The sequence below is a fragment of the Propithecus coquereli genome, unplaced genomic scaffold, assembly GCF_000956105.1.
Source record: "Propithecus coquereli isolate 6110/MARCELLA unplaced genomic scaffold, Pcoq_1.0 Scaffold157, whole genome shotgun sequence".
Classification (NCBI taxonomy): domain Eukaryota; kingdom Metazoa; phylum Chordata; class Mammalia; order Primates; family Indriidae; genus Propithecus; species Propithecus coquereli.
In genome coordinates, this window is record NW_012140191.1 from 3,648,653 (window position 1) to 3,676,450 (window position 27,798).

The following is a 27,798-nucleotide window of genomic DNA, read 5'->3' on the forward strand; positions in this document are numbered from 1 at the left end:
CTAAAAGCTTCCCATGAATTAATTCATTAAATCCTCAAAGCCCAAGGGGTCAGTTTTATTATTATCTTCATTTTACAGATGAGGAAAGTGAGAATAAGTAACTTGCTTAAAGTCTAACATTCAAGGAGTCGCTAAACCAAGGCTTAGTTCTAGCTCTACCTTACTCGAAGGTGAAAACTCTAAACCAATATCTACAGCATTGGACTTTTTCTCCACTGATATAACAATTTCATCAGACTGCATTTTTAGGGTTTCATCTTCCAAATTCTTCCTCTCATTATTAAGTTCTAACCTTCTGGAAGCGGTAGAGGTAGGAAGTTTGTCTTGCTCATCTCCCCCCACCTCCTTCTCCTCTCACATTCATATCATAGGAGAGAACAGACGGACAAGAAAAGCCTAAGAAACGGAAAACTTCAAGTCCTGTGGCCTTGGCAAGTCATTTAACTTCGTTGGGATAAAAAGTAGGGATACCAGCTAACTGCTTACAAACTTGAATAAGATAATTTTCAAGTGTTTTGCAAAATATTATTATGGAAATTAGAATTACCAGAAGTGATGTCACCCCCATCTAAGCAGTAATCACAATATAAAATCTCTATTATATGAGGGATATCCCACTTTTGCCACTGGAAAGATAACACCAAAAGGTATTCTCTTAAATGTTTGGAAATGATTCAATATGGTGCTTAGTAAAAAAAGATGGGAAATCACATCCTGAATTCAGAGTACCAAGGAAAGGCAGGCACAAAGAATATTTTCAAAATCTTACCTCCAACCGAACACCTACGGGCTATTTCCCAGTAAACCAGACCAACAGAATAGATGTCAGCTCGTTTGAAGGAGTCAAAGATATTCACATTCATTGTGTCATCAAGTATTTCAGGAGCCATATACCTTCAAAAACATGCACATTTCAGATTCTGTGTATGACTTTATAGCAGCTCAGAAAAACACAACCTTAATAAATCCTGATGTAAAATATAAATTAAGATAGTTTATGTCAATTTTAAAGGTAGATCTGATGCACTATAATGGAACAAAATTAAATAATACATTATCGAGTCAAACAATTAAAAGACATTTTAAATAGAACTCATTTCACTCAGTGTTAGAGCAAGTGTGCCAGGAACCTGGTACTTGTAAAGCACAAGTTGGAGGGAAATTCAATGAGGAAAGCACTCAGTAGCAAGAGAGATCGAACGCCATTTCCACCAGTAATTTGTTGCCATGGGAAGCTCCTTGAGGGCAGAATGTGTTTCATTCACTATGGTGGCCCAAATCTCTTACAGGGCTCAGCAGCATTCCACAGACACCGCCTCTGAATGAACAACTGTATTACACATTGGCTCCAAGAAAATTATAGCCTTTTTTGATCCGGACTAATTGGGAGAAATCTACAGTCCATGGAACCTGAATGAGCCTAGCCGTCCTGGGAAGATTCTGGAGATTTCCCAGAATTGAAGTGAGGAGGCAACATCCTTCCAAGCTTTTTAAAAGTGTTAGATCCTCTTAAGGAATCCAGCATCTGAAGCTTCCTTGAGGGTCCCGGATGTGGGGCAAATGAGCAAGTGAAGGTTCTCTTTTATGAGGAAAAGAAGAAAAGTCCCCTAGGGCTGCCCAGTCTGAGTAAACTGCCTTGAAATGTTCCTGGGGCCTCATGAAGGTCTCCTAGGGAGCCAAGCGAGGGACTCACAGACACTGTCCTGGAATCTCAAACACGGCTTGGAGGCTAGCTCTACCAGCTTAGAAATTCTCTACCTTCAAGGGCCTTTAATAGCTCCAGGAAAATATTCTGTCTGTTCTGATTTCACAGTCAAGAGCTCTGGAATTATGCTAAAGTAACACAGGCCTGAAATTCAAATAAAAGGAATTAGAAGTAGGCTGGCCATATGGCCACAGGATGGCCATAATATGAAAAACACCAGAAATCCCATTACTAATAGGCCTGTCCTGACACATGGGTGGTATGCCCTGTTTATATCATGCTTGTTCTTAACCTTCAGAGAGTCTGTTCCTTGGAAGTGGGAATTGTATCCAAATTCATATTGTCTTTATACATATTGATTTGGGAGACTTAAGGATAAGTACAACTATAGGTAACACATAAATTGTTACATAATACCTTTAAATATTAAGGGAATATAATAGCACATGTCTTTATTATATAGAGACCCTGATTGATCTATTCTAATGTATTGTTTCCGTATCTGCTGGTTAGGACTTGCACATGTAGAACTAGCCCTGAGTTTCAGTTCATTTATGAGATATAAAGGCTTTTGGGAACTATATGCTGCTGACAGTTTTTTCTTATCTGTAGGGAAATGCATCCTCAGAATGTGGCGCTAAAAGTAAGACATCACTATCTCTTCCACCAGTCCTCTCCACTGGACTCTGCACCTAAACGGCTGCTGTCCATATGGCCCAAAATGCCGACTCTCCTTGCTTTAGAACCATCGTGCTCACTGACTTCTCGGTGACCTGGAGAAGACATCTTACTTTCTTGGGCCTAATAATTTCCCATTTGGTCCAGAACTGCTCCCCTTCCCCACATCCCAGGCATTCATGTTTATTGGGCAATCATAAGTCTCAGTTTGCTACCAAAGTAAGTCGTCTTACCTCTTGGTTCCCACTTTAGGATTCTGAGGTATATCAATAGTGTTCAGTATTGAATCATGCTTCACGGCCAACCCCAAATCTGCTATGGCACAAGTTTCACATTTTTTCACTAAAATATTCTTTGATTTTATATCTCGATGAGCAATAGCAGGTTTGCCTATGAAATGTAAGAAGATCATATTCATTTTCTTCCTTACTGAAGACTGAGTCTCTCCAAGAGAAAGCATTTTGAAGACTTAGGTCAAAATGAGCTAATTTGCTTTCTTCGTAACTCTACACTATCTAAATTATCTTGTTTATTCATGTACATTTAATCACCTGCCTCTCCCAACTAAATTGTAAGCCGAAGGAGGGCAGTGACTCTGTCTTGTTCCTCACCATGCCTCTAAATGCTTAGAACACTAGGTGACATTTAGTACCCACCAATAAATATTTTTAATAGGTGTGGAAAAAATTAGCACTGCTATGTCCATACAAGAACATGGCAAATACTCTCTTACAAAACAAGTCTCAAAGCTTCTCCTATCCTAGACACACAGTTCTGAAATATGGCCTAAAGATCCGTGGGGGTCCTTGAGACGTTTCCAACTACTTATCTGTCTGATGCCACTTTTTCTTCACATATTTCAACCAAAACAACATACAGGGACAGACCGAATGAAGAACAGGTATGAAAATCCAGACGTTAAACCAGACAGTGAAGAGATTTACAACAATGTAAAACTAAACCATTATTTTCACTAGATTGGTTTTTGTATTAAAAAAAGATGCAATGTTTTAAAGCTATGTTATTTATATTAACATTTAATTGATTAATCATTAAGTAAACTAATAAATACTTTTTTTTAATTTCTCAATTTTAACTTCTAATACAGTAAATAGTAATAGATATAACCCACATACACAAAAACTTTTGAGGTCTTCAATAATTTTTAAGAATGCAAAGGGATCATGAGTTCGAATTTGACAGCCATCACCCTGTCTAGATTAACGACTCTAGAGCCAACTCTCTGTTACCACAATAAACAGAAAAGGTAGTGGGTATTATTTGGACTGCAAAAAAATGATACACAAATATCTTTTCAAAATCACATTATCCTTTCCAATTATTTTTTAATTATCGAAGATAAACATTTAAATTATTGGTATTCTCTGAATATAGACCATTTGCCACCAAAACAAGATCTTCCAGAATATATGCTAAGTTGCAAAGATAGAACAACTGGAAAATAAAATATTTAAAATGCTATTATGCATAATATACAAAATGGTGAGTATATAGATGAGAGTTGGCTATATAATGCCAAAACCTTCAGCTTTATAAAGTATCTTTAGTGTTTCTTTACAATTCATAATTATTTGTAATAAACTAAAATACAACTAAACACTAAAATACAACTAAGTGTTTCTATCCTCATAGTCAAAGAGAAAAAATATTAAAAGGATATACACACCTTGTGTACCAACAATCTCCATATGAAGGTGAGCTAGGCCACTGGCTATTGAAAGTGCCAGTTTGACCATTCCAGCCACCGTCACTATATTTCTATTCAAATAGTCGTATAAGGAGCCCTGTTCATGATATTCAGATACAAGCCAAAGTTGAGTCCAAGTTCCGTTATCTGACAGGAAAACATAAGTTTGTTGCTGTAAATATATATTGAGAAAGAAGCCAAAAGCTTTAACAAATGTCAGTGTTTAAAGTTAATCTGTATTGCTAACGAAGTAAAGTTAGTTATTTCAGTGGAAATGCTTATAGTCAAGTTAATAAAGGAAAATCTCAATGAATTCCTAAAGATGTTGATATATTAGAACCTGTTATACGTATCCACCATAGAAATAAGAAGTTGTGAGGCTGTGATTCTAACAACTGAACCACTCCTTTCTTATTCGCTCTATATCAATACCTGCTGGCAACAGCAACCACATTACAGGAGAAACTGCTAAGAGATGGACTTAGGCTCAGTGTTGTGTTATAAATTACTCTGAACTTTTTTTTTTTTTTTTTTTGGGCCTAACTTTTGAACTTCCATTTTCATCTCTGCATTGTCCTATTTTAGCTAGAATCCTGCTGAGTAAGCTTAGCTCACAGCAACCTCAAACTCTGGGGCTGAAGCGATCCTTCTGCCTCTGGGACTACAGGCATGCGCCAATGCCCAGCTAATTTTTTCTATATATTTTTGGTTGTTTGGCTAATTTCTTTCTATTTTTAGTAGAGTCGGGGTCTCGCTCTTGCTCAGGCTGGTCTCGCACTCCTGATCTCAAGCAATCCTCCCACCTCGACCTCCCAAAGTGCTAGGATTACAGATGTGAGCCACTGCGCCGGGCTACTCTGAACTTTTAAGAAAGATTGTACCAATAAAGATCATAAATACAACAAATTTACACAAAGTATCATTACTATCATAAAAGCTCTGACATTCTAAGTATGTTCATGTTATTTGTCTTTCAAAATATGAAATTGATTTTCCCCAAAAGCTTATAGTAAGAGCCAAACACAATTACTAGGAACCTGTGGCCTCAAGGCCACATGTGGCCCTGCAGGTCCCTAAGTGCGTCCCCTCAACCAAACCCAAACTTCACAGAACAAATCCCTTTATTATAAGGATCTGTTCTGTAAAATTTGGATTCAGTCAAAAGGCCACACTCAAGGATCCAGAAGGCCACATGTGGCCCCAAGACTGCAGATTCCCCTCCCCTGTTAGGCATTTTCAAATAATTTACCTCATCTAGCCAAAAGCTAATCCAGCTTAGAAAAGACTTTTAGCAGAAGAGATGTTAGCCTAAAAACTTCTCGAGGTATTAGACTCCCTAGAGGCTAACTTTAGCTTTTGGCATAAAATGTCTACAATGACCCTGGGAGTTCCTGACCAGTTCTGACACTCAGGGAAAGGATCTATAATGAACATTTGCTAAGAACTTCTCCTGCAAGGTGCTGTATGTACAAGAGCTCTTTGTTATCCAAATATTTAATTTCCAAATCTGGGTAGTGATAAAATTCCCTAGGAATACAAAGGTCAACATAACATAATAAAGTTCATTAACGAACTGACCACATAGAAAACTAACCCTCCTCCCACCTCTCTCCCTGACAGACACCAGTGGCTGTCCCTGCCCTCTCACATCAATGTCTTTGTCAGACAGTTGACAAAGAAATAGGATGAAAAAGTAAAACTGTGACTGTTGCAAAAGATAAAGGAATTCACGAAGATAAAAGTGACCATTTGGAACCATGCAAAAAACCACTGACAAGCAAGGATACGGGAGAGGTAGACCAGTCAAACTGAAGAAGAGAAAACCAAGGATAATCTCTCTTGTGTATATTGCTTTATAATCCAATAAACATCACGATTAAATTAGCATCATCAAGATGATCCATGTAGTCATTACTTCTTTGACAGCACTGATAATTAATCTAACCAGTAGGTATTTCAGCTCAAGATTAGGAAGGAAAAGAAAATGTTCTTAACAGCTGGATGAGAAATGTCTCATTTTCAATAGGCTGGATATGCTTCAAAGTATATGTAGTTATGAATTTGGAAAGAACCTTTTTGTTTTAGCTCACCATGCTTTTACTCAGTTTCTCGTTAGCAAATGAAAATGACAAAGCATCAATAAACATAATTATGGCCAAAATGCACAATACATGCTAAGTCTCTCTTCTCCATCTAATTAATAGCAAATACTTTTATGATCAAGTTTATACTTAGATCAAAATAACCATAGATTTTTAATTTTCACAGGCAGTGATGGATCCCTGACATCCACAGATAATCTGTTTTAACCTATTTTGAGATAGAGTTTACAACTTTGACTCCACCAAATTTCTTCATAAGTATTACTGACTAGAGTTAAAGTTTAAAAATTGACTGGATCAAGTTTCCCTCACTTTTGTTCCCCGTTTCCCTTTCTTAGGGGCAATAAATAACAGTTAAGTGACTAAACACTTTGTAAAAAGAAGAAGGAGAACATAGGCGATCCATAAATTTTATATCCAGCCTCTGATTATACAAGCATAAAAAACAATATTTTGTGAGTACTTATTTTAAATACCAGAAAGTAGATGCTCTGTCTTACTCCATGAAACTGAAAAAATAACACTGTTTGGCATTGTTAATGTTAAACACCAAGATATAAATCATGCTCAAAGAAACATTAATAGAAAATTTCACTAAAGTCGTCTTGCTTGTCACCATTGTGACACAATCTAAAGAGATAATGTTTATAAAAACTTGTGTCCTGAAGACAAAGCCTGTTATAAATAGAAAAATCCAGTCCCAGGAAAGGTGAACGTTCAGCTAGCATTCACTGGTATGTCTGTACCAGTTATGGAAATATTGAAATGTGTCTATCCTGGTTGGTGAACAGCTGCTATTCAATACTTCTAATGACACTCTTTTGCCCTAGACACCCAAATGTCCCTGCCCCCAAATGCCTCCAGATCTTTCTATGACCCAGAAGCAACTAGAGTTAAGACCTAGCATGGCAGGGTTCTCCAGGACGCTGCTCCAGCTGGAACGTCTCTTCTGGTTGGTTGGTTCCTGCGCCACAACAGTCAGCAAACATTTTAAAACCTGACCTGGCTATAGGGACATCATGTTTTCCTATCACTCATTTGCCCTGCTTTATGATATGGTTATGTGCATTTATCTATGGAAAAGAGGAAAAAATTTTCTTTCCTCAATAAAGAAATTAGATGTTTATGTAGATTTTATTAAAACAAAGAGATGAATTTATTCTCATCTGATACTAAACAACATTTTTACTTGCCAAACCCAAGTAGGTTGAAAATACCTTTGTTGTCAGCGGCAATGAAACCAAGGATGTTTTCATGTCGCAGCATGACTGTCTGATAAATTTCTGCCTCGCGAAACCACGATCTTTCGTCTCTGGAGGAGAATATTTTCACAGCCACGTCTTCCCCACACCATCTTCCATGCCACACTTCACCAAATCTACCTTTTCCTACTATTTCCTGAAGTATAATTGTCCTTGCAATTGTTCTTTGAACCAACAGAGGTAGACCTAACCAAAGAAGAGAAGGGATTGATGATTAAAAACAAATGCCAGAAAAGAACTGTCATGATGATGGCTATTTTCACATAAGAAAGCAAACATTTAAGCACTTTAATAATTTTATTGATTGTGAAGAAATAAGCACCATTATACCAAACCTTTAATATCAAAGCATGCTCAAAAAATACTTCAAATTATGAATATGAATTTCTCTTTTCATATTCACAAGTAAAAATTTTTTGAACAGAGCCTGCTGCTACAGATATCTGATTTCCAAGAATTGCTGCAAATCTCCTTCATTTGCTCATCAAAGCTAGTCAAGTTACTAAAGACACAAGAGTAAAAGCAAAAAAAAAAAAAAATTGTTAGCCTCTAAAACAAAATGTATGGTTTCTGGTACAACTGGGAAAGCAAAAGAATTCTTTGTGAATTTTTTCAAAACCAAGTTAAAATTGGAAAGTGTGAAGAATCAAATTCAATGATCAAATGAGGTAATGATGTTACACTAAAAGCAAGATACAGTCATAGAAAATATCACATGGATATTTTCTGTGGAACAAAAAATGAAATTATATACTGAGTGTATATATAATATCTATAGTCTTTGAACCAATAAGTCCACCTCTAGAATTCTGTCCTAAAGATTTAATGCAAAATACAGAAAAGTTTATACTTTAAATCAAAATGTTTAATACATTATTATTTTTATTTATAGGAAAAAATAAGGAAAAGCGTTGGGTAATAGAAAAATTGTGAAATATAATGCAGATATTAAGATCACAAATAAGAAAGACCTGGGTTCAAATTTGAGCTGTACCACCTGGCAACCACGGGCAAGTTATTTAACCTCTCTGAGCTTCATCTTCCTCATCTAAAGAACTGAGCATAATAAATATTACCTATCTCATAGGGATGATATGAGAATTAACACTCATGTTAAGCACCCAGCATAGGAACTGGCATATTACACGCTCAGTAATGGTTAATATCATGTTAATCTTACAATGGATTATTTAGAGCCAATAATGATAATGCTACTTATAAAGAGGTATTTCTTAATGACATGGGAAAATACTTTTGCTATCATGTTAAGTGAAAACAGCATAGTAAATTTTATCCATATAAGTAAATGTACCTAGGTATTTAAAATATGCCCAGAAAAAAAACACTAAAAAGGAAATATGCTAAATGCTATGATGGTTATTTCTATTTGGTGGAATTTGGGGTGAGTTGTGATATTCTTCCTAATTTTCTTAATTTCCACGATGAGTATTTATTACTCTTATAATCAGAGGAAAAATAATTAAAGAGGTTGCAGCATAAATTTATTCTGGAAAGTCATGCTTAGTTATTGTTAGTATACTCAGATGGCTGGGAAACCTTCAGAGCAACAACCCTACAGCTTATGAAGGCTTTGGCCCCTGCTCCTAAAACAAGTCAGTGTTTATTCAGATGTTCTCATGTTCATGAGAACCACCCACTATAGCTAAATAAGCACAGACTATAAATTTGCTGTTAAGAGTTTCAACAATTAATCACAAAGCCGCAGAGCCAGAAAGTTCTTTTCAAATCACCTGGTTCAACTCCATCCTTTTAGAGATGGGAAAACTGTGAGGCCCCTTGGTAATCAAAGACTCGCCTGGAATTATCCTGCTAGTGAGAGGCAAACTTAGAACTAAAACACTAGTCTTCAGTCCAAACTCTTGCTCTCTCACCATTCAGTGAATATGATTGCGGTTCTCTCCTGCGGGGAAGACTTCTAGCAGCAAATTATAAGGACTGTTTTTGTAGGCTACAGTCAATTTTACTATTTGACCACAACTAAAAGTTATACTAACAATTACTAGGCCAAATCTCAATGTTAGTCTCTCCCCTTCTCCTGCTACCCCACGATCTCACACACACACACACATATACACACACACACACACACACACACACACACATATCACCAACTGGCACCACCAACAATACAACAAATAAATGGATAGAGAACTAGATAAGCCAATGTTTTCAAAGTGCAAATTGATCAAGCACATGATCAAAGGCACAGATCAGGGACAAAGAAAGACAACAACGTATAAAGCAATTACACTGAGAATAAAACTCAATGAAAGTTGCTTCAATATCTTTCAAAACAGCAAAATGAATCTAATTCTTGTGTTACATGCCTAAGTGGTTTCATTTCAAAATACATGGACTTTGCCTCTCCCTTGTAGGTTCATTTTAACCTTTTTACCAGGAGTTGTAGAAGCTGATGCCTGTCTTCTGAAAAGGTATCTTTCAGTAATGTCACTATCAGTCAGAATTGTTATACCATGAAAGGAAATCAGCAATCTACCCAGTCTCTTGGAAGCCACCTGAGACACCATCCACTCTCAAGATAGTCCAGTAAAACATCAGTCCATTTTCCTCTCTTGCAGGTATTATAAGTCTTTGAAATTTTCCTCTGACCAGGTCAAGAGTAAGCTTCACAGTTTTTGTTTCTTAGCATCTGACAAAGGTGCCTCACCTTTAAGATCAGTGGCCAATTAAGAAAAGCAGAGGGAAGCAGAACCACCCTATTCCCTCCCCAGCGAGTGTTTGTGACTGAAGCCTTACTGCAGATAGACTCACTCTCTGATCATCGAAAGCAGAGAGGGAGTAGTTACTTTTAGCTAGTGGTCACTGGTAAACATGCGCAACTGCTTTTGGGAAAAAAAGTACTTAAAACTCTTTCAAATTGGTCTTTAAAGAAATTATCTGTGCTTAAGTACATTTACTTCTTTCTTTTTATGAGAGATCTTAGAATGATATGAAAAAGGAGAGAGTCCAGGAGTCAGTAAATCCAGGCTTAGGTTTAAAGATGCACAAAAACCCCACAAAACTTAAGGTTGAATTTTGATTTTATGTCCTGGCTCATGACTACTTTCTTAAACTAAATATCCAATCTTCAGTTTTTAAATAGGTATTACTTTTATTTGAAAGGAAAACCCTTGATCATCTTAGATATATTTAAGAAGTGGCTCCAAAATACATATTTCTGCTTAACATCTTCAGATGAACTAAAATATTTTGGTGGGGATTAAGTAGATGGTTATTTAATTACTTAAACCTCATCAGGAAGTCATGTAAGATTTCAAGAAATGGTACAAATCAGAGCTCTCTGTGCCTCGAATGTTGTGTGCAAGAAATTAGGACATAGTGGGCCTCAAAATGTAATATTCAAAGAAGGAAAAAGTAGTGAATCCTAACAAGTTTTATTTTTAAAGAAAGAATGCCAGTCTTCTAGCCAATAATTTAATTTGGATTCCAGTTTTATAAACTTTGCAGTTTGGAGATTTTCCTTCCAGCATCCTCCTTTGAAAACATGCCACTTAATGTATATAGTGATGGTGTAAACATTTAGACTTTGGTCAGTAAGAGGGCAAATGATCTGCCCCAGAAGCAGCAAAATATCTGGGCCCTCTGGATGCCATAATTATGCTTCTCTTTTCCGATGAACCCAAAGCTGTCTCATGTTAAACATGGATACTCCTATAGATGGTATCGCCCCTCCGTTGCTGCCTCCATCAATTACGCCTGCCTGGATGCTTCCAAGGGCCAGCAGCAAGGGAGTGCTTCAGAATGTTGGGTTACAACCTTAATGATGCTCCAGTAATGGGAAGGGATGCCGGGGCTTCTGAAGTGGTTCATCTAGTCTTACCCTTGTTCATATTTCTGCAAACCAAGTGCTGGCGAGATTTCTGGAAATATATATAAAAGCAGGGAATCCTCTATCATTTTAGGGAATTTGTTCTTAGGGGGATAATTGGCTGTCACCTAACCTGCCCCCCCACCAAAGCACACACACAAAAAAACCTTCAAATGCTTTGTGCTGTAAGAAAGGCTCATTTGGGTCATAATATAGCCTGGTACTTTGAATTGCTTCACCAGGGGTTCTGGAGTTCCACTGAAGAGGAAGAGAGTTATATAACCTCAAGCACCAAAAGCCAGCACAGGAAGGCTGTGCTGCTCCTTTTAATCTTCTATTTCTATGCATTAAGAACATATTCTTGATTTAATTTCAAGTCAGCTCCCTGTTAACTTCACACAGACTTCCCAGGGGGTGCAAAGATTCTGAAGACCTTCATAACCATGAGCAAAAGTGCTCGAAGAACACTTCTTTGTGAAATTAACATCTTTTCCCCAGAACTCAACACCTTAAATATAATAACTCTAACTACTTTGTATTCATCAAACATTACCAGGAAAGCAACAGTGATTGTTACTAACCATAATGGGGGAAGGTAGGGAGGAGAGAAGAGAAATTGCTGTCTTGCTTCAGAAATAAGTTCTGAAGGAATGTGAAAATGAGTTTGAACACCTAATGCTACAAAAGGCAATTGAGAAGACTTAATTCTTTAGACCATGACAGTTTTTTTCTCTGCATCAAATCCTAAAAGAAGTTCCTATGCTGGAGCTTACCATGTACCCTATCAAGCACTCTAAACAATGGAATTCATAATTTTGGGCCCTTTTTTGGTTAAAAATGTTTTTATTTATTTATTTATGCCACGGGGTCTCACTCTCTTGCCCAGGCTAGAATACAGTGGCTTCATCAAACCTTAAGCATCCTCCAACTCCTGGGCTTAAGTGATCCTCCTGCCTCAGCCTCCTGAGTAGCCAGGACTACAGGTGTGCATCACCACTCCTGGCTAATTTTTTAATTTTTTTTAGAGATGGGGTCTCATTGTGTTGCCCAGGCTGGTCCTGAACTCCTGGGCTCAAGTGATCCTCCCACCTTAGCCTCCCAAGGTGCTGGGATTATAGGCGTGAGCCACCATGCCCGGATTATTTACTTTTAAATAAGAGATTTCTTACTGAAAAATGGATTATGTGCACATACCAGAGCCAGAACCAGAGGCGGTCACATCATAAATCAGGTCTTTAAGGGTTTTTCCAGCGTTTACCAGATTGCACTCAGAGAGTGGTTCCTCCACATTTGGTCTCTTTTTCTTCCTGTAGGTGCACCGTCGACCTTGGCATGCCCATATTGTCAGCATGGCAGCTATGGACAGGAGGCAAACAGGCACAGTGATAACAACAGCCAGTTCCATGGGTCCAACTTTTGGAGCATTTGGTGATGCTGCAGTTTAAAAAAGAAAGAACATGGTCATAAACCAACCCATTTTAAATATTAATATTTTAGAAATTAGAAACGCAATCACCAAAATTTCACATCTAGAATACGCAGCTACACAGTATGCACTTCTGTTCATTGGTAAAGGCTATGGCATAAGCAAAGCTGGGGAAAAGGAGTTGAGGTTAGGTTGTAGCTGGGAATGGTTCTACCACTGAGTGAACCATGTGACCATGGGAGACAGGATTCAAATCATGGAAAAACACTAGCACATAGGATCATTTTTCAAACCTCCAAAGCATTTGACACTTTTCTGTCTACTATTCCCTAGCCCTTTATTCAGCAGTTCATTTTTAGAGCATAAGCATTCATTCATTCATGCCACAAATAATTGTTGGGCTCTTGCAACAGGTTGCCGTGATTTTAGGTGCTGGAAATACAATGGTGAGTACAGAGCCCAAAGCCCTGCTCTAGGGGCACATATGTTCTCATATATCCACTAAACAGATTTTTAACACAAAGACAAGAGAGAATAAGTGCTATGAGGGAAAATGGAGCAGGGAAGAGAGGGAGGGTGAAGGTGGGATGCTGCTTTAAATGGAATGATCATAGAAGGCAGCTCTCAGGAGGTGTGAAGCAGACCAAAGGCAGCAAGGGAGCAGCAACTGAAAGTACCACAGGGAAGCATGTATCTGGCACGGCAAGGCCAGCATAAGAGGCCCTGAGGTGGGGGCCTCCATATCATATTCAGGAAAAGTGCCTGGAGTGCAGTAAATGAGGGAAAGAAGAAAATAAGGTCGGAGAGGTAAAAAGGGGGAAGATCATGTGGGGTCTTGCAAGCCAAGAGGACTATGAATTTCATTCTACATAGAAGTTGTTGCAGGGTTTCGGTAGGTGAAAAATGTGATCTAACTTATTCTGAGTGGCTGCTGTGGGAATAGTAACTAGGGAAGCAAGGATAAAAGCAAGAAGATCAATTAGAAACCTAATGCAAGAGGCCAGGTGGTAGATGATGGTGTTGGCTGATAATCCTACCTAAAATAGCACTTGCTTACCATTCCCCATCACTCTCTAGACCCTTGTCCCACTTGATTTTAATTCCTGGCTCTTATCACCACCTGACACAACATATACTCATTTATTTATTGTCTGATTCCTGCCAAAGAACATAAGCTTCGTGAGAGGAAGAAGTTTGCCTGCTTTTTTCCCAACCATATCCCCACTGTTTACAACGGTGCCTGACACTTAGTAGATCATCAGTAGATAGCTCTTAAATGGCAGAATCTCTGTGAGTTCTACTAGTTCTGTTCCTAATAAGTAAGGGATGAGACTTTTTGTTTAAAGAAATAAATGTGATCATTAGAACCAAGTAAGGATATAATTAAATGTGCAACTTTAATTTTAAAAACACACATAGCCAATTTTTTTATTTTAACTTCATCTTGCATTTAAGAAATATTTTTCTAATTTAGAAAACAAAATGATACCTGAAAAATCTATGATGATAGATTTTTCCTGCGTTTTTCAAATAAGGTATTTTGACACTTGAAGCTGACACATCGTTCCTTTCCAAGTTCACTAAAGATGGCCTAAGCATCAATTTTATCCCCATGTCCTACCATCCAGGATGTTGATTTTTGTTTTTAATAAACTTCGAGGTATATTTGATAGAATATAGGAATGGAATTGAGGAGACAGGTTCTCAAACATCAAGAAGTAGAAGAATCAGGTTCTGGAGAGAAAGAAGCCCAGCTCCAGCTGTGGGCTGCCACCGTCTCACCCTAACTTTGAGCAAACTAACCACTAGCTGACTCTGCATAGGCCAAAGAGAGGGTCAGAGACCACGCTTGGAAAGCAGTAGCGTGACACCTGCACGTTAGAGTCAAAACAAATGACAATAATTGATGGGCCTTGTAAATTACACCATTCCTCAGACTTCCTTCTTTGTGTTGATGATGCTAGAAAATTTAATAACTTAAATGTATGTGCATTTTACTTACAATGTGTCAAAAATACATGAATATCATTTGAAAATAAATATTTAATTCCAAAGGAAAAAGAATCAAATTTTTCAAAAATGTGTTCCTAGCAGTTTCACTATAATCCTAAAAATAGTAATCTATATACTATCACTAAGTAAAAGATTTATATCTGTTAAGTGAACTTCGGAAAGCAACATAATCCATGCTATTCTACTACTTTGCCTAAGGAATTTTAACAATTCCCAACCTTCCTTCCCCTGAGTGTTTCAGGATTCCTCCAAAATCATAGACGTTGCACAGGTACATATGAGGAGAGGTTGGCCTGGAGTGTTTTTATGACAGGTGCTAAAAGAATTCTCTGACTTGACTTTGCTTTAGAAATTATTAACCATGAAGTACTCGTTACTGCTAAAGTTTGCTGTTATAAAAGAAATTTATCATCTATTTTACAATGATCTTTCAAAATGTATCTCTATTTTTATGTCCTCACAAAGGTATTCTAGGTTTCCTAAAAAAGCCACAGAATGCATTTAATTTCCTGCAACTTATGTAAACATCTATTTAAACATGTTTTAAAAAATAAAATTCCACTATTGAATATATTTATAGGACTAAATTTTATTTTGATATGTGTTATTTGGAACTATCAATATAAACGTTAGCATTAAAGAGCTTATTGTCTTCATTTTAGTAAAGCTCTATTAAGCAGAGATCAGATCATCACTATAGCAACTAATAAAGAGACAAAAGGTCAGCAACCCTGAAAACAGAATAATCTCCATAAAAGTGCACTGAGCTAGAGATGGCTACTGCTCTCAGGATGTTTATTACAGATGGGCAATGTTTCTACTTTTGTGAACAAATTTACTAATACAAGTTAGTAAGAAAAAAAAGATTACTCAGCTAGAAAAAGGCTAGCAACACCATTCAGAAAGAACTCCTTAAACACTGAGCAATTTCATAAGCAAACATTTGTAAAACTATGCTTTAAACCAAATGTTGATTATAATCTCTAGAAGAGATAAATGAAGAAAACTGTAGTCTGTACCCAATGAATCATGGCAGAAGACAATAATGCAGCTAAGAATACATCTTAATAATAGTTACCTTTGATGAACATATTAATTTTTCTATCAGGTTTTATATTCTCGATCACTGGAGAACTCTTATTATTTGATAATTTGCAATTTGGGGGATTTTCAGTGCCAACTGAGATGTATTTTCCACGGAATAAGCAGCTCCATGGGGGTATATGTTAAATCCCAAAAGTGAGGTGTGGAAAGTGCTACATTGCTAATTCAAGTTATTTCACTCTCTAGCAAATTAAATAAAGAGGATGAGGAAAATCAGAGAAAAGCATTAGCCCAGTTGGGTGAGAGACTAGCTCACAAATATCTCCCCTATATAAGCTCTATCATATGTTAAACTGAGAAAACACAAAGAAAGAATTAGCAAAATAGAGAAGGAAGGGATGGAGGAGAGGAGGGAGGAGGGGAGGGAAGGACAGAAAGAAGAAAGGAAGGTGGAAAAATTTTAATTTATCCTTGTGAATTTTGCAACTTTTCCTAGAGATCTGGATGGAATTGATGATGGTGAAAGTCACTGGTGATTTCAACCGCCCAACTTAAGTTCAGAACTAGTTTAGATGCATCGGCTTCTCCCAGGACAGTTTACTACTCCCCTTGCCTCCTCACCACTTCCTGTTTCTTGCTTTAGGGAAGCAAACCCTTAAGATGAAAAGAAAAAGATGAGATAATGTGAGCATGGTCTCCACGCTTCCTCCCCTATTCCTTCTTTATCAAAAGTACAAAAAAGTATTGATGTTTGTAAGATTTATATGACCTTCAAATTAATTGATTTACGTTCTTTAGCTTATGCTATTAGAAGGAGATGGTTCAGAATTAAGTGGAGGCGTGTACTTGATCAATTGCTTCTTATTGACCATTGGCATAACAATCTTGTAGTATAATATCTACATTTGATTTATAGGTACATTTCCCCGGTATATATGGGGAAAGACTAAAAATGAAGGAATTACAATGGAGTCATATATAGAAACTGAAAACTGGCTAGATAGCTATTTAGAAGCAAATTCAGGCAAAGAAAACAGAGGTTTTCATCCGGATAAAGTACATTTTTGTGAAATTTTCAAGGTTACTGCTTCCTTTCCAAAAGTCGCTATAGCAAGTAGCTACAGAAATTCAAAAGGGCCCCAAACACCCCTAAAAAACCATAAACTAATTCAGCATTAAAACCATTCCTCCTTCTTTATTTTTTTTTTTTCACATGAAAAGATACCGTTTTGCAAGGTTTAACTCATGAATGTGTAAATATCAAGTCTTCAGTGGCTTTTTCACCCCACCTTACCCATAAAAAAGAAAACATTTCCTTCTCCGGTTTGTGGCTTTGAAATGTTCTCAGATAATCAACCAACCAAAAGACAATATTGCTAGAGATGCTTTCTGATGGGTCTGTTCCTGTGCTGGCACCTGGGAGAAATGCCACCACAGTCGATTGAATGACATGATGATGTTCTGTCCATCCACCTACCCTATGAATCTTCTACGACATAGGCCTGTGACTTCAATTAAAGGGTCTTTGTTTAGTTCACAGGTTTCTGAGGGGGGGGAAATGGAAATAATATGTATAGCTGAAACAGAAGAGAGAATACGTTACCGCTAAGACATTCAAAGCTAGCTTGTTAATTAGCTCAATAGGAATAATTTCTTTTGTCGAATAGAGTGACATGCTAAGCAATGAGAAATTTCTCAAATCATCATGATGAACCTCCCTTAACTTGCCACTTCACAGCATCCTTAAATGTGGGTACCACCATTTCAAACATTTGCTGGATGGTAATGAAAACACAATTCTAATTAGTTTCTTATTGCTTTACCAAATTGGTTCAAAGACTAGATCCAAATGGATTGCTTTGCACAGCGTTGACTGAGAACAATTCTCTATCGGGGATGCCAGAGGAACAGGGCCATATCCTTGCAGAATTTAAGATCACTAAGTCATACTTGACCCATCTAGAAAACAATTTCAAAGCAACTTCCTAAGTAAAAATATGGAGAAATCTTTATATAAGAGTGGGGGAGGAGGGAGATAAGAAAAAGATCGTGAGATATTCCGTTCATGATGAATCAGTCCAACATAAAAGAATATGTAACTGCACTTTGACAAGAGTGTGAAGTAGAACAGGCTAAGGAGCTAAGTCACAATCACTGATTTTATTTATCATTCCCATGGAACTCCGTACTCATTGACTGCAGGCAGATACCCCCTCCACCCTCCAACTCCCTGACTCCTCCCTGGAGCTTATTCTAGTCTATTTCTTCACAGTGACCATTGTAAGTTTCATCAGGAATAATGCAATTACAAGTTAATTTGGTGAGGTCTTTCCAACATGTTCCGCTATAGGTTGTAGCAAATGGCCTCCCTTTTGCACACAGTGACAATAGTCATGTCAAAAAGGGTTACTTGTGATCAAGATGAACCTTGGGTACGGAACAAAGGGAGAAGATTTCTAATCTAGATATGCAACCAAGCTGTAACAGGAGCAGAAATAACATGACAATTATTTCTGCCTTTTAACTAAATCAGACAAGCCATTGACTGGCCATTCCATTGTTTGATGCTAAACCTATAAATGGCGATTTGCAGACACTATCTTCATCTGGCCAGACTTCATGATTTTATAGCAAACAGCAAGCACACACAAAAATAATTTCTGGATGGTTCTTCTTGTGCTGCTGGTTTTCTGGGAGTATGTGAGGAACATCAAAAGACTGCAAATCTTTTATCCATTAGCATCTGAATTTAAGAATAATAACATTTTTTATGTTTCAAGAAAATAAGAATGTTGGATTCAAGAATATAATCATGGACATAAAGGGTACGAAGAACTTTCACTCAAGGAGAGGTGAGATTAATAAAATGTAGGAAGGAGAACTTAAATGGGTTCCACAATTATTTTTCCTTAATTTCAGGGCATGCACCCAGCAAAAATGATAGTCTCTTAATCTCTGTCACCAAAACACATATTTTCAATTGAAACATGTTTGTAAAGAAATTAGATAGTAATTATTCAAGGAATATTTTAGGGTTTTTTTTCCTTAAGTCAACCCTTTACATGGCAAAAATGAAAGTTTCTTGGAAGCAGCACCCAAATCTTATCTCTCTGTTTCCCTAACACATAGCAGAGAGCCTTGTTCAGAGAAGGAACTTAAAATACCGATGAGAAGGGAAAAATGCTTCCCTGTCCTAAAGTCTATGCTAGTGTAACCTCTCCCACAGCTAATACATTCATACAACGCAGCATGTTCACTTGGAAAAGACTGATGTGGGATAATCACATTTTGACCTAACTCAATGTACCATACATAATTACACCCAAAAATTATTTGAATAAAAGGGTAATAGTATTTACATAACTGAGACAGTAGAGCTTATACAATGTAGAATTCTCAATTTAGAATTGGTTATAAATTTTACTTTCAATTTTCTATGTTATCCCTATGAACAGAATTTCATAATTAATTTAGTGTACTTGTTTCTGGAGACAAGAGATGCTTCCTGTATTAAACTATTAAAGCATAATTCTCACTTTGTAGATGCTTATATTTCAGAGCACTTTCCAAAAAATAAAAATCATACCACCTTTTATTGGGGGGAAAAAAGCCTGTCTGGCACACCTGTCAGATGTGCTCTAAATCCTCAGAGAGTGAGCTATAAATGGATTTGTTCTTGTGATGGCAGAACAATTCCACAAGAGGTCCCATGAGTATTTCTCAGCATGTACATGTCACCTTATGTCCTCATGATAGCAATGAATTTATGTCTCAGAGGGAAAAACCACACGAAAATTAAGAAATAACGATGAATTTTTTTTAAAGGACTGAAGGTAACAAGGCTTTTAAAATCCTAAAAGAATAACATTCACATCCTGTGTAATTTTTATAATTATAGCATGTTTTAAAATGATTAATTTTTGATAAATTTGATTCTAATGTTTTGGCAGTTTATCTTCCCTCAGATGTAAACCTTGGTTTGGTTTAAAGTCTACTTTAGAGGTGTACCTAATCAATATGCATTATACACCTACCACAATTGATATAAATAATCAATTTCCCTTTTTCTCTTTACCCAATTGAGAACCAAACAAGAAGGCCGAATGTGTACTAAAGTTAATAAAGCACCCATATCTTAATGTCGCGTCTGTATTTTCTTAATTAAAACTAATTATTTGAATTAGTGAAAAACATAATAGCATTATCAAAATAGTATATTGAAATCTGGAAGGAAAAATCAGAAATTATTACTACACTTACTCTTTTAAGAACTGTATGTTTTGGTAGCAAAATGGGAATGAAGATACCTGGAACTTGAAGGTTTTTTGTTGAATAGTCTATTTCCATATGAAGGATTGTAATTAGTGCAAGCATGAACTAAATAGCAATTCTTATCAAAATTAACCCTATAAATAACCGGCTTCTCTAGCCCAGACTCCTGGATGAATTTCCATGGACAATTTTGAAGTACTCTTAATGCTATTTGAAATCACAGTGATTTCTCTGAGCAGGTCTCTAATGTCACCTAGAATCACCAGAAATCGTTTCTGTCACAAACTGAAATGCAACTCAGCCTTGAATGAACCAAACAACAAAATGTAATTCCTTCTCACAGGAAAAAAATATATGTTTTAATATTAAAGAAGAAAAGTAAGATATAAAATTATGTTAAACAAAACTCAACTATGTTAAAATAGAAAACATATTGAGGTAAGGATAGTATGAATTCTAGGTTAGTGGATATAAGCTCAATTCATATGGAATGAATGACATGAATAAGAAAAGTCTATGCCCAAAACAGAAGAATCAGTCACTATTCAGCTTCAGCCAACTGGCAGGAAGACGGAGACCTCAGGAATGCTAAATCTTCTGAATTTTCAAGACCGAGCAGGAATTGTGATTTTTATATTGAGATTCTGTCTTAGTCCATCCAGGCTGATATAACAAAAAATCATAAACTGGGTAGCTTACAAACAACAGAAATTTATTTCTCACAGTTCTGAAGTCTGGATCTAGTCCAAGATCAAGGTGCCAGCAGAATCCACGTCTGCTGAGGGCCTCCTTTCTGGTCCGTACATGGCTCCTTTTTGTCGTATCCTCACATGGTGGAGCAAATGAGCTCCCTTGTGCTTTTTTAAATAAGGGAACTAATCTCATTCATGAAGCCTCCTCTCGACATTTTTCCCCACTCTGAGAAACCCCCACACGATCACAATTTTTTCCCTTCCCCCAGGGCAACCATTATCTTGATTTGAAAAATAATCATTTCTTTGCCTTTTAAAAAATAGTTTTATCATCATGCTTGATCATTTTGTCGACTTGGGTAAACTTGAACTGTGGTTCCCAGAATCCCACTTCCTACATGGTTCCAGGTCAAGGGTGAAATGATTATATACATGCTCATGGCTGAGAATGGCTTGTCATTTTCCTTTTTTGTACTGTCTTTTTTTGGATTTTGATATCAAAGTTATTCATAAAATTAGTTTCTTCCTTAGCTATGCTTTGGAAGAGTTTGTGTAAGAATTATCTGCTCCTGGAAGTTTAGCAGAATTTTCTGGTAGAACCTCTTGGGCTTTCAAATTTTCTTTATGGGAGTATTTTTTACTGCCCATTTTAGAACTACTGATTCAAGTTCTTTAATGCCACAAGACTCTCAGGTTTGGTAAATTGTAATTTCCTAGAAATTAGATTATTCATAAATCATGTTGTTTCAATCTTGTATACTCTAATTTTTTAATCTACTGTTCTATCAATTACCAAGACAGTGGTATATTAAAATCTCCCTCTGAGATTGTGGACTTCTCTATTTATCCTTATAGATCTGTACATATTTTCTTCATTTTTCAGACCATGTTCTGAAGCACACAGAAATTTAAATTTATTAAGAATCCCTGGTTGGCCGGGCGCGGCGGCTCACGCATGTAATCCTAGCACTCTGGAAGGCCAAGAAGGGAGGATCGTTTAAGCTCAGAATTTCAAGACCAGCCTGAGCAAGAATGAGACCCCATCTCTACTAAAAATAGAAAGAAATTAGCTGGACTACTAAAAATATATACAAAAAATTAGCCAGGCTTGCTGGTGTATGCCTGTAGTCCCAGCTACCTGGGAGGCTGAGGCAGAAGGATTGCTTGAGCCCAGGAGTTTGAGGTTGCTGTGAGCTAGGATGACCCCACGGCACTCTAGCCCGGGCAACAGAGCAAGACTCTGTCTCAAAAAAAAGAGAAAAAAATAGAAGGAAAAAGAAAAAAAGATCCCTGGTAAACTGAAACTTCAAATATTATAAAGTGACCCTTTTAAATTCTAGTAATATTTTTGGATTAAATTTTATTTTGTTTTCTATTAATTTAAGTAAACTAACACTGTTGTTTAATATAGGCATGGTATATCTTTTCCATCACAATAATTTCAACAATTCTGTAAATTTTCATCTTAGATATGTTTTTAAACATATAATCGGATTTGTTTTCTCCCATTCGATAACCTTTGTTTTTAACTGCAATGCTTAGTCTATTTACATTAAATTATTAACATTAAATAATTACTGATATATTTGGATGCTTTCTTTTTGTTACATCTATTGTATGCTTCCTTTGCTCTTGTTTCTTGACTTCTTTTGAATTGTTTTTGTTATTCTATTTTTCCCTATTGGAGATTAGATAGAATATACTCACTTTCCATTCTTTTTGAAGTAACATAGAAAAGACAACAGACACATTTTAAAGTGTAATGCTTACCAATATCTTTACCCTTCTCCTAGACAGAATAAGACCCTTAGAACATTTTAACTTCATTTACCCCTTTCCCAACATATACAGTATACTATTCTTATACTGAATGCTCATTTGATATTGTTTTTTTAATGCACCAAAAGTAATTTAAATTTTTTAATTTTTTATGTTTCAAATACATCTTTACCTTTATTATTATTATTTTAATTTTTTAAATTTCAGCATATTACAGGGGTTCAAATGTTTAGATTACATATATTGCCTTTGCCCCACCCGAGTCAAAAGCCCTACAAGATGACTGTCATTATTATGGATTAACGATCTTTAGAATTAGCCACATATTGATCATTTTCCTTGCTTTTCACTCCTTGCGTGTCAGAACATTGGTGTTACTTTCTTTCTGCTCAAAGTACCTCTTTTAGAATTTCACTATCAGGGGTCACTAATGGCAAACTCACTCTATTTCTGTCACTTTGCAAATGTCTTTTCCTCACCCTCAATCTTTAAAGATACTTTTTGCTGGATATAGAATTCTGTGTTACCGATTATTTTCTTTCAGACTATTGAAGATATAATTCCACTTTTTTCTCTTTTCATTGTTTTGCTCTTGAGAAGACAACACCAATCCTACTATAGCTCCTTTGAATTTAATTTACCTTTTTTCTCTGTCAACTATTAGGATTTCCCTTTGTTTTTGGTGCTCTGTAGTTTTACGATGATGTGTCAAGGTTTGGCTTTTTTTCATTTGTCTTCTTGATAGTCATTGAATTTCTTAGATTTGTGGACTGGTGTCCTTCCTCAATTCTGGAAAATTCTGAGCTGTTATCTCTGCAGATACTGCTTTAGCCTGATTTTTTCTCCTTTGGACCACTATATAAAAGCACACGTTAAAACTTCTCACACTTTTCTCTATTTGCCATCCTCTCTTTCATATTTCCCATTTGTGTTCTCTATGTACTGCATACAAAATTATTTCTTCTGATCTGTATTTAAGATCCCTAATTCTCTCTTATTTTTTTTATAGCAATTGTTCTTAAACCTTAAGTTTTTAAAATTTAGTTATTGTATTTTTAATTTTAAAAAGTTCTTCAGTTATTGTTCAAATCTGCTAGGTCACTTATTTACGGTTTCCTATTCTCTAAAAATATTTTCAAACCTGCCTTTTACTTTTCTGTCTGATAAATCTAATATATGAAATCATCTATTTCTGGCATGTGCCCTTTTCTGTTGTTCTTATTCATGCTGTCTTGCATCCTTGTATGCCTGGTTATTCCTTCCTGTGAACTTATCATGCCCTTCAAAAAGTGTTTGTTGTGTCTTTTTGAAGCCCAAAATTAAAGTGCCTTCTTCCTCCAGAGACAGTTTGTACTTTTTTTTGCCAGGCATCTGGGGTCACTAACAGTTTGGGACTACCCTAAATTAAAGAAAGTTTTTATCTGGAGAGTCCTGCACCACTCAAGAGGTGGAAACTCAATCCTAACACTTGCCTGACAACTAGGTCATGTTCACAGCTTCTCAGGGACAAGTTGTTGCAGTTGTTTGTTTATTATTGTTTTTCTTTCTTTTTTTTCTGCTCTGCTTGGTAACAAGCCCGAATCTCGTATCTGAGGTTAGAAGGACATGGGTTTATATCTGGTTTAAACTTTCAATAAGAAAAGAGACCTTTGGTATCTCAGTTAAACTTAGGGGGTTTCTATTAGAGGACCTAATTTGAAAAAACTGTTGTTTCTTGACTTTTATCTCCCTTGAAATTTGAGCCCCATGAGAACAAAACTTAATGTTTGCCTCATTAGTAAAAGCAGATACACATGAGGAAAAATGTATCAGATAAAACGTATCAGAAAATTAAATAATAATGTTTTAAACAATACTCACAAACAAGAAATATGGAAGTAGGCTGGTGACATTGTTGTGTTCCTTTATTAACAAACAATAGAACCTGACTACTTCCAGATTTCTTTTCATGTGAGTCAGTGAATTGCTTTATTGTTTAAGACATTATTATTGAAGATTCTCATACTTTATTTGAAAACATCCTGACTGATACATCATTCTTTTTAACTTTCACCAGTGGGTGTGGGGAAAAATGGCATGCTATTAGTGAGCTTGAACATCTTTTCAATATTTGACCATTTTGGATTTTTTCTTCTGTATAATTTTTGTGTCTTTTGCCCATTTTTCATTTAGCACCTCTGCTTTTCTTCTCTCTCTCTCTCTCTTTGTGAATCTCTCTCCCAACCCCTCGATTGCCATGCACACACACACACACACACAGGAGCTCTTTATCTTTTAAACAGTTACCTTTTTCCAGTCATATATGCTACAAATATTTCTACCCCGTGTTTAATGTTTCTTTTGGTTTTATTTATGTTATCTTTTATCATTCATTTTTATTTTAGATTTTATGTAGTCAATTATATTTGTCTTTTCTTTTTATAGCAGCTGGGTTTCCTGTCTTATTTAAGAACAGCTTCCATACTATAAAGTCATAAAAATCTTTTTTTCTAAATTTTCCTCTGACATTTAAATTGTTTTATATTTCACAATTAGATATTTAATCAAGCTGTAATTTATTTTTGTATATGGTATGACACTGTGGTACAGCCTTGTTTTCTTCCAGATGGATAGATAATTATGCCAGCATCATTTCAAAAATAAACCCTTCCAGAATTTCCATTTTTGCCAAGTTACACTTTAGATGTCCACAGAAACCCTTCCTGGTACAGTACACATAAAAATGCTGAATAAAATATAAATTGAAAAACTTTTTTTTTCTATTTTATGATTAAGCTCGTTGGAAAATAAATTAATTGCTCAGCAGACAAAACTAAAGTGCAAATCCAGAGAGATGTTTGAGCACTGTGGCTGCTTTGACCCTGGAGGCATCCGCCATTCTTGGTGGTGAAGAGCTTAGTTTACCAGACACAAGATCAGAAAATGAAACATGGTTCCAAAAGCAGTGAAAGTGCAGATCAGAGATCTTTGCATAAATCACGCAACTATGAATGGCATTACCATGAAAACAAAACAACACAAAACAAAACAAAAAAATGTTTCACAGAGACAGACAGGGTGCATAGCTAATTTGTCTCAACTTTGACTTTGGGTAGAGCAGAGAAAAGGAGGAAAAAACAATCTGAGAGTTCCTGACCACAACTGTGTACCTCTGTAAGAAAGCTTAGAGTAAAAATTCACTGTATAGGTTGCCCCGAAAAACCTAATCAAATGAATGGGTTTAGGTTGGTAGTACCTCCCAGACACCTGGCAGAAGCTAATGTAAATCTCTGGAGGAATGAATTTTAAATACAGACTCCAAAACTTTCTTCCAGATAGGTTCCCCAAAACATGAGCTCATAATCAAAATTCACAAAATACATAAAAAAAGAAGCCATCAAGTATATGAGTCAGCAGAATCAAAAACAGCAGAATCAAGCCCACAGTAGCTACAGATATTGAAATTATCAAAGATTCAAAGATTAGAAAATATAGAAAATGGAGTTTAAGAGACATATTGCATAGAAACAGAAGGTCACACTTACACCGAATCAGTGAAGGAACTATGAAAAAATTGATGAGAACTGACTAGAGGGCTCATAGACAGATCCATTTTTTTTTTTTTTTTTTTTTGAGACAGAGTCTCACTCTTTTCTTCGGGCTAGAGTGCTGTGGCATCAGCCTAGCTCACAGCATCCTCAGACTCCTGGGCTCAAGCGATCCTACTGCCTCAGCCTCCCAAGTAGCTGGGACTACAGGCATGCGCCACCATGTCCGGCTAATTTTTTCTATATATTTTTAGTTGTCCAGCTAATTTATTTCTATTTTTTAGTAGAGACGGGGTCTCACTCTTGCTCAGGCTGGTCTCGAACTCCTGACCTTGAGCGATTCACCCGCCTCAGCCTCCCAGAGTGTTAGGATTACAGGCGTGAGCCACAGCACCCAGCCCAGACAGATCCATTTTAAGGACACACACCTACTGGAGGGGGGAGTCATGAGTGCTATTCAAGACATAAATTTTGTCACAAAGAAACAAAGCCAGTACCCAATCATTACAAACAGGATATGAAGACAGAAGGCAGCCAGCTAAAACATGACAAGACTAAATTACTGCACTTAATTCAAGTCAGCTGTGCTGAAATGGCCCTATCATCTGGGGTGACAGATGAAAGAGCCAGAGAGGCAAAGATCCACTTGGCTTTCAGCTGGAACCGTAAGGGGAAGTCCCAGATTTTGTCCAACCTCTTCTGGTCACCTCCTGACCCTTCTTCTACTGTTTTGCCCATGAACATGATGCAGACTATTAAATACTGTAGACATGTTGCACTGTCTGCTTTTCAGAGCGCCCTTATATATTTCGTAGTATTTGAAATTGACAAATCCCTAATAAACAGAGCAGGGGATATCAATGACACTCACTGACGACACGGAAACAGTGGAGGTATTGGCACTGGCTATGATGGCACTCAGCCTGCAGGTCCCCAACTCTTCTCCAAACAGCTGCTATTTCAAATATGGATAATAGTCATTTAGTGCTGCCTCACAGAGAGAACAACCCCACACAAAATGACTACATGTACACTCCTATTCAATGTAATGTCCATGGACCATACAATGTCATTAAAAGAAACAAATTCTTAGTTTAAATAAAGAAGTTTGAATTTAATGAAATGTCAACATAGCATTTCTTGTAGACATATTAATTAGTGGCCAGACAACACATATATTCCTTATCATAGGTAACATTTAAAAACTAATTAATGTAATGCATCCTATCAACAGACTAAAGAAGAAAAATCACATGATAATCTTAATAAATTCATAAAAGTACTTAAAAATGTAATATCCAATCATGATTAAAAATAAAACTTTTACCAAACTAGGAATAAAAGTAAATTGCCTCAATGATAACAGGCATCTCCAAAAAACCTACAGTTAACATCATACTTAATGATAAAAGAATGAATGCATTCCTCCTAGAACCAGGAAATAGGCAAGGATCTTCACTCTCCCCAATCCTATTTACCATTATATTGGAGGCCCTAGCCAGTGCAAAAGGCAAGAATAAGAAATAAAATGCATACAAATCAGCATGGAAGATATAAAATTGTCTGTATTCACAGATACGATGATTGTTTATGCAGAAAATGCCAAACAATATTTTTTTAAAGCTACTAGAACTAATATAAGTTATTTTTACAAACTTGTAGGATGTAAAGTCAACATACAAAATTAATTTTATTTTCTCCTACTAGCAATTAACATTTAAAAATTGAGATAGTAAAATT

At 36.4% G+C, this 27,798-nt stretch overlaps 1 protein-coding gene across 3 annotated transcripts in view; it reads right to left on the reverse strand.

Moving 5' to 3' along the window:
• The window catches only part of ACVR1C (activin A receptor, type IC), a 98,100-nt gene that overhangs the window by 26,162 nt on the left and 44,140 nt on the right, over positions 1–27,798 (reverse strand). Inside the window, exons 2-6 of one of the 3 annotated variants that reach the window (XM_012640770.1) lie at positions 12,500–12,739; positions 7,411–7,641; positions 4,071–4,238; positions 2,617–2,773; positions 770–894 (exon numbers count right to left, since the gene is read on the reverse strand). In XM_012640770.1, coding sequence (XP_012496224.1) covers positions 770–894; positions 2,617–2,773; positions 4,071–4,238; positions 7,411–7,641; positions 12,500–12,739 — 921 coding nt within the window. The remainder of the gene's footprint in view (positions 1–769; positions 895–2,616; positions 2,774–4,070; positions 4,239–7,410; positions 7,642–12,499; positions 12,740–27,798) is intronic. The other 2 variants (XM_012640768.1, XM_012640769.1) reach the window with 2 other exon arrangements.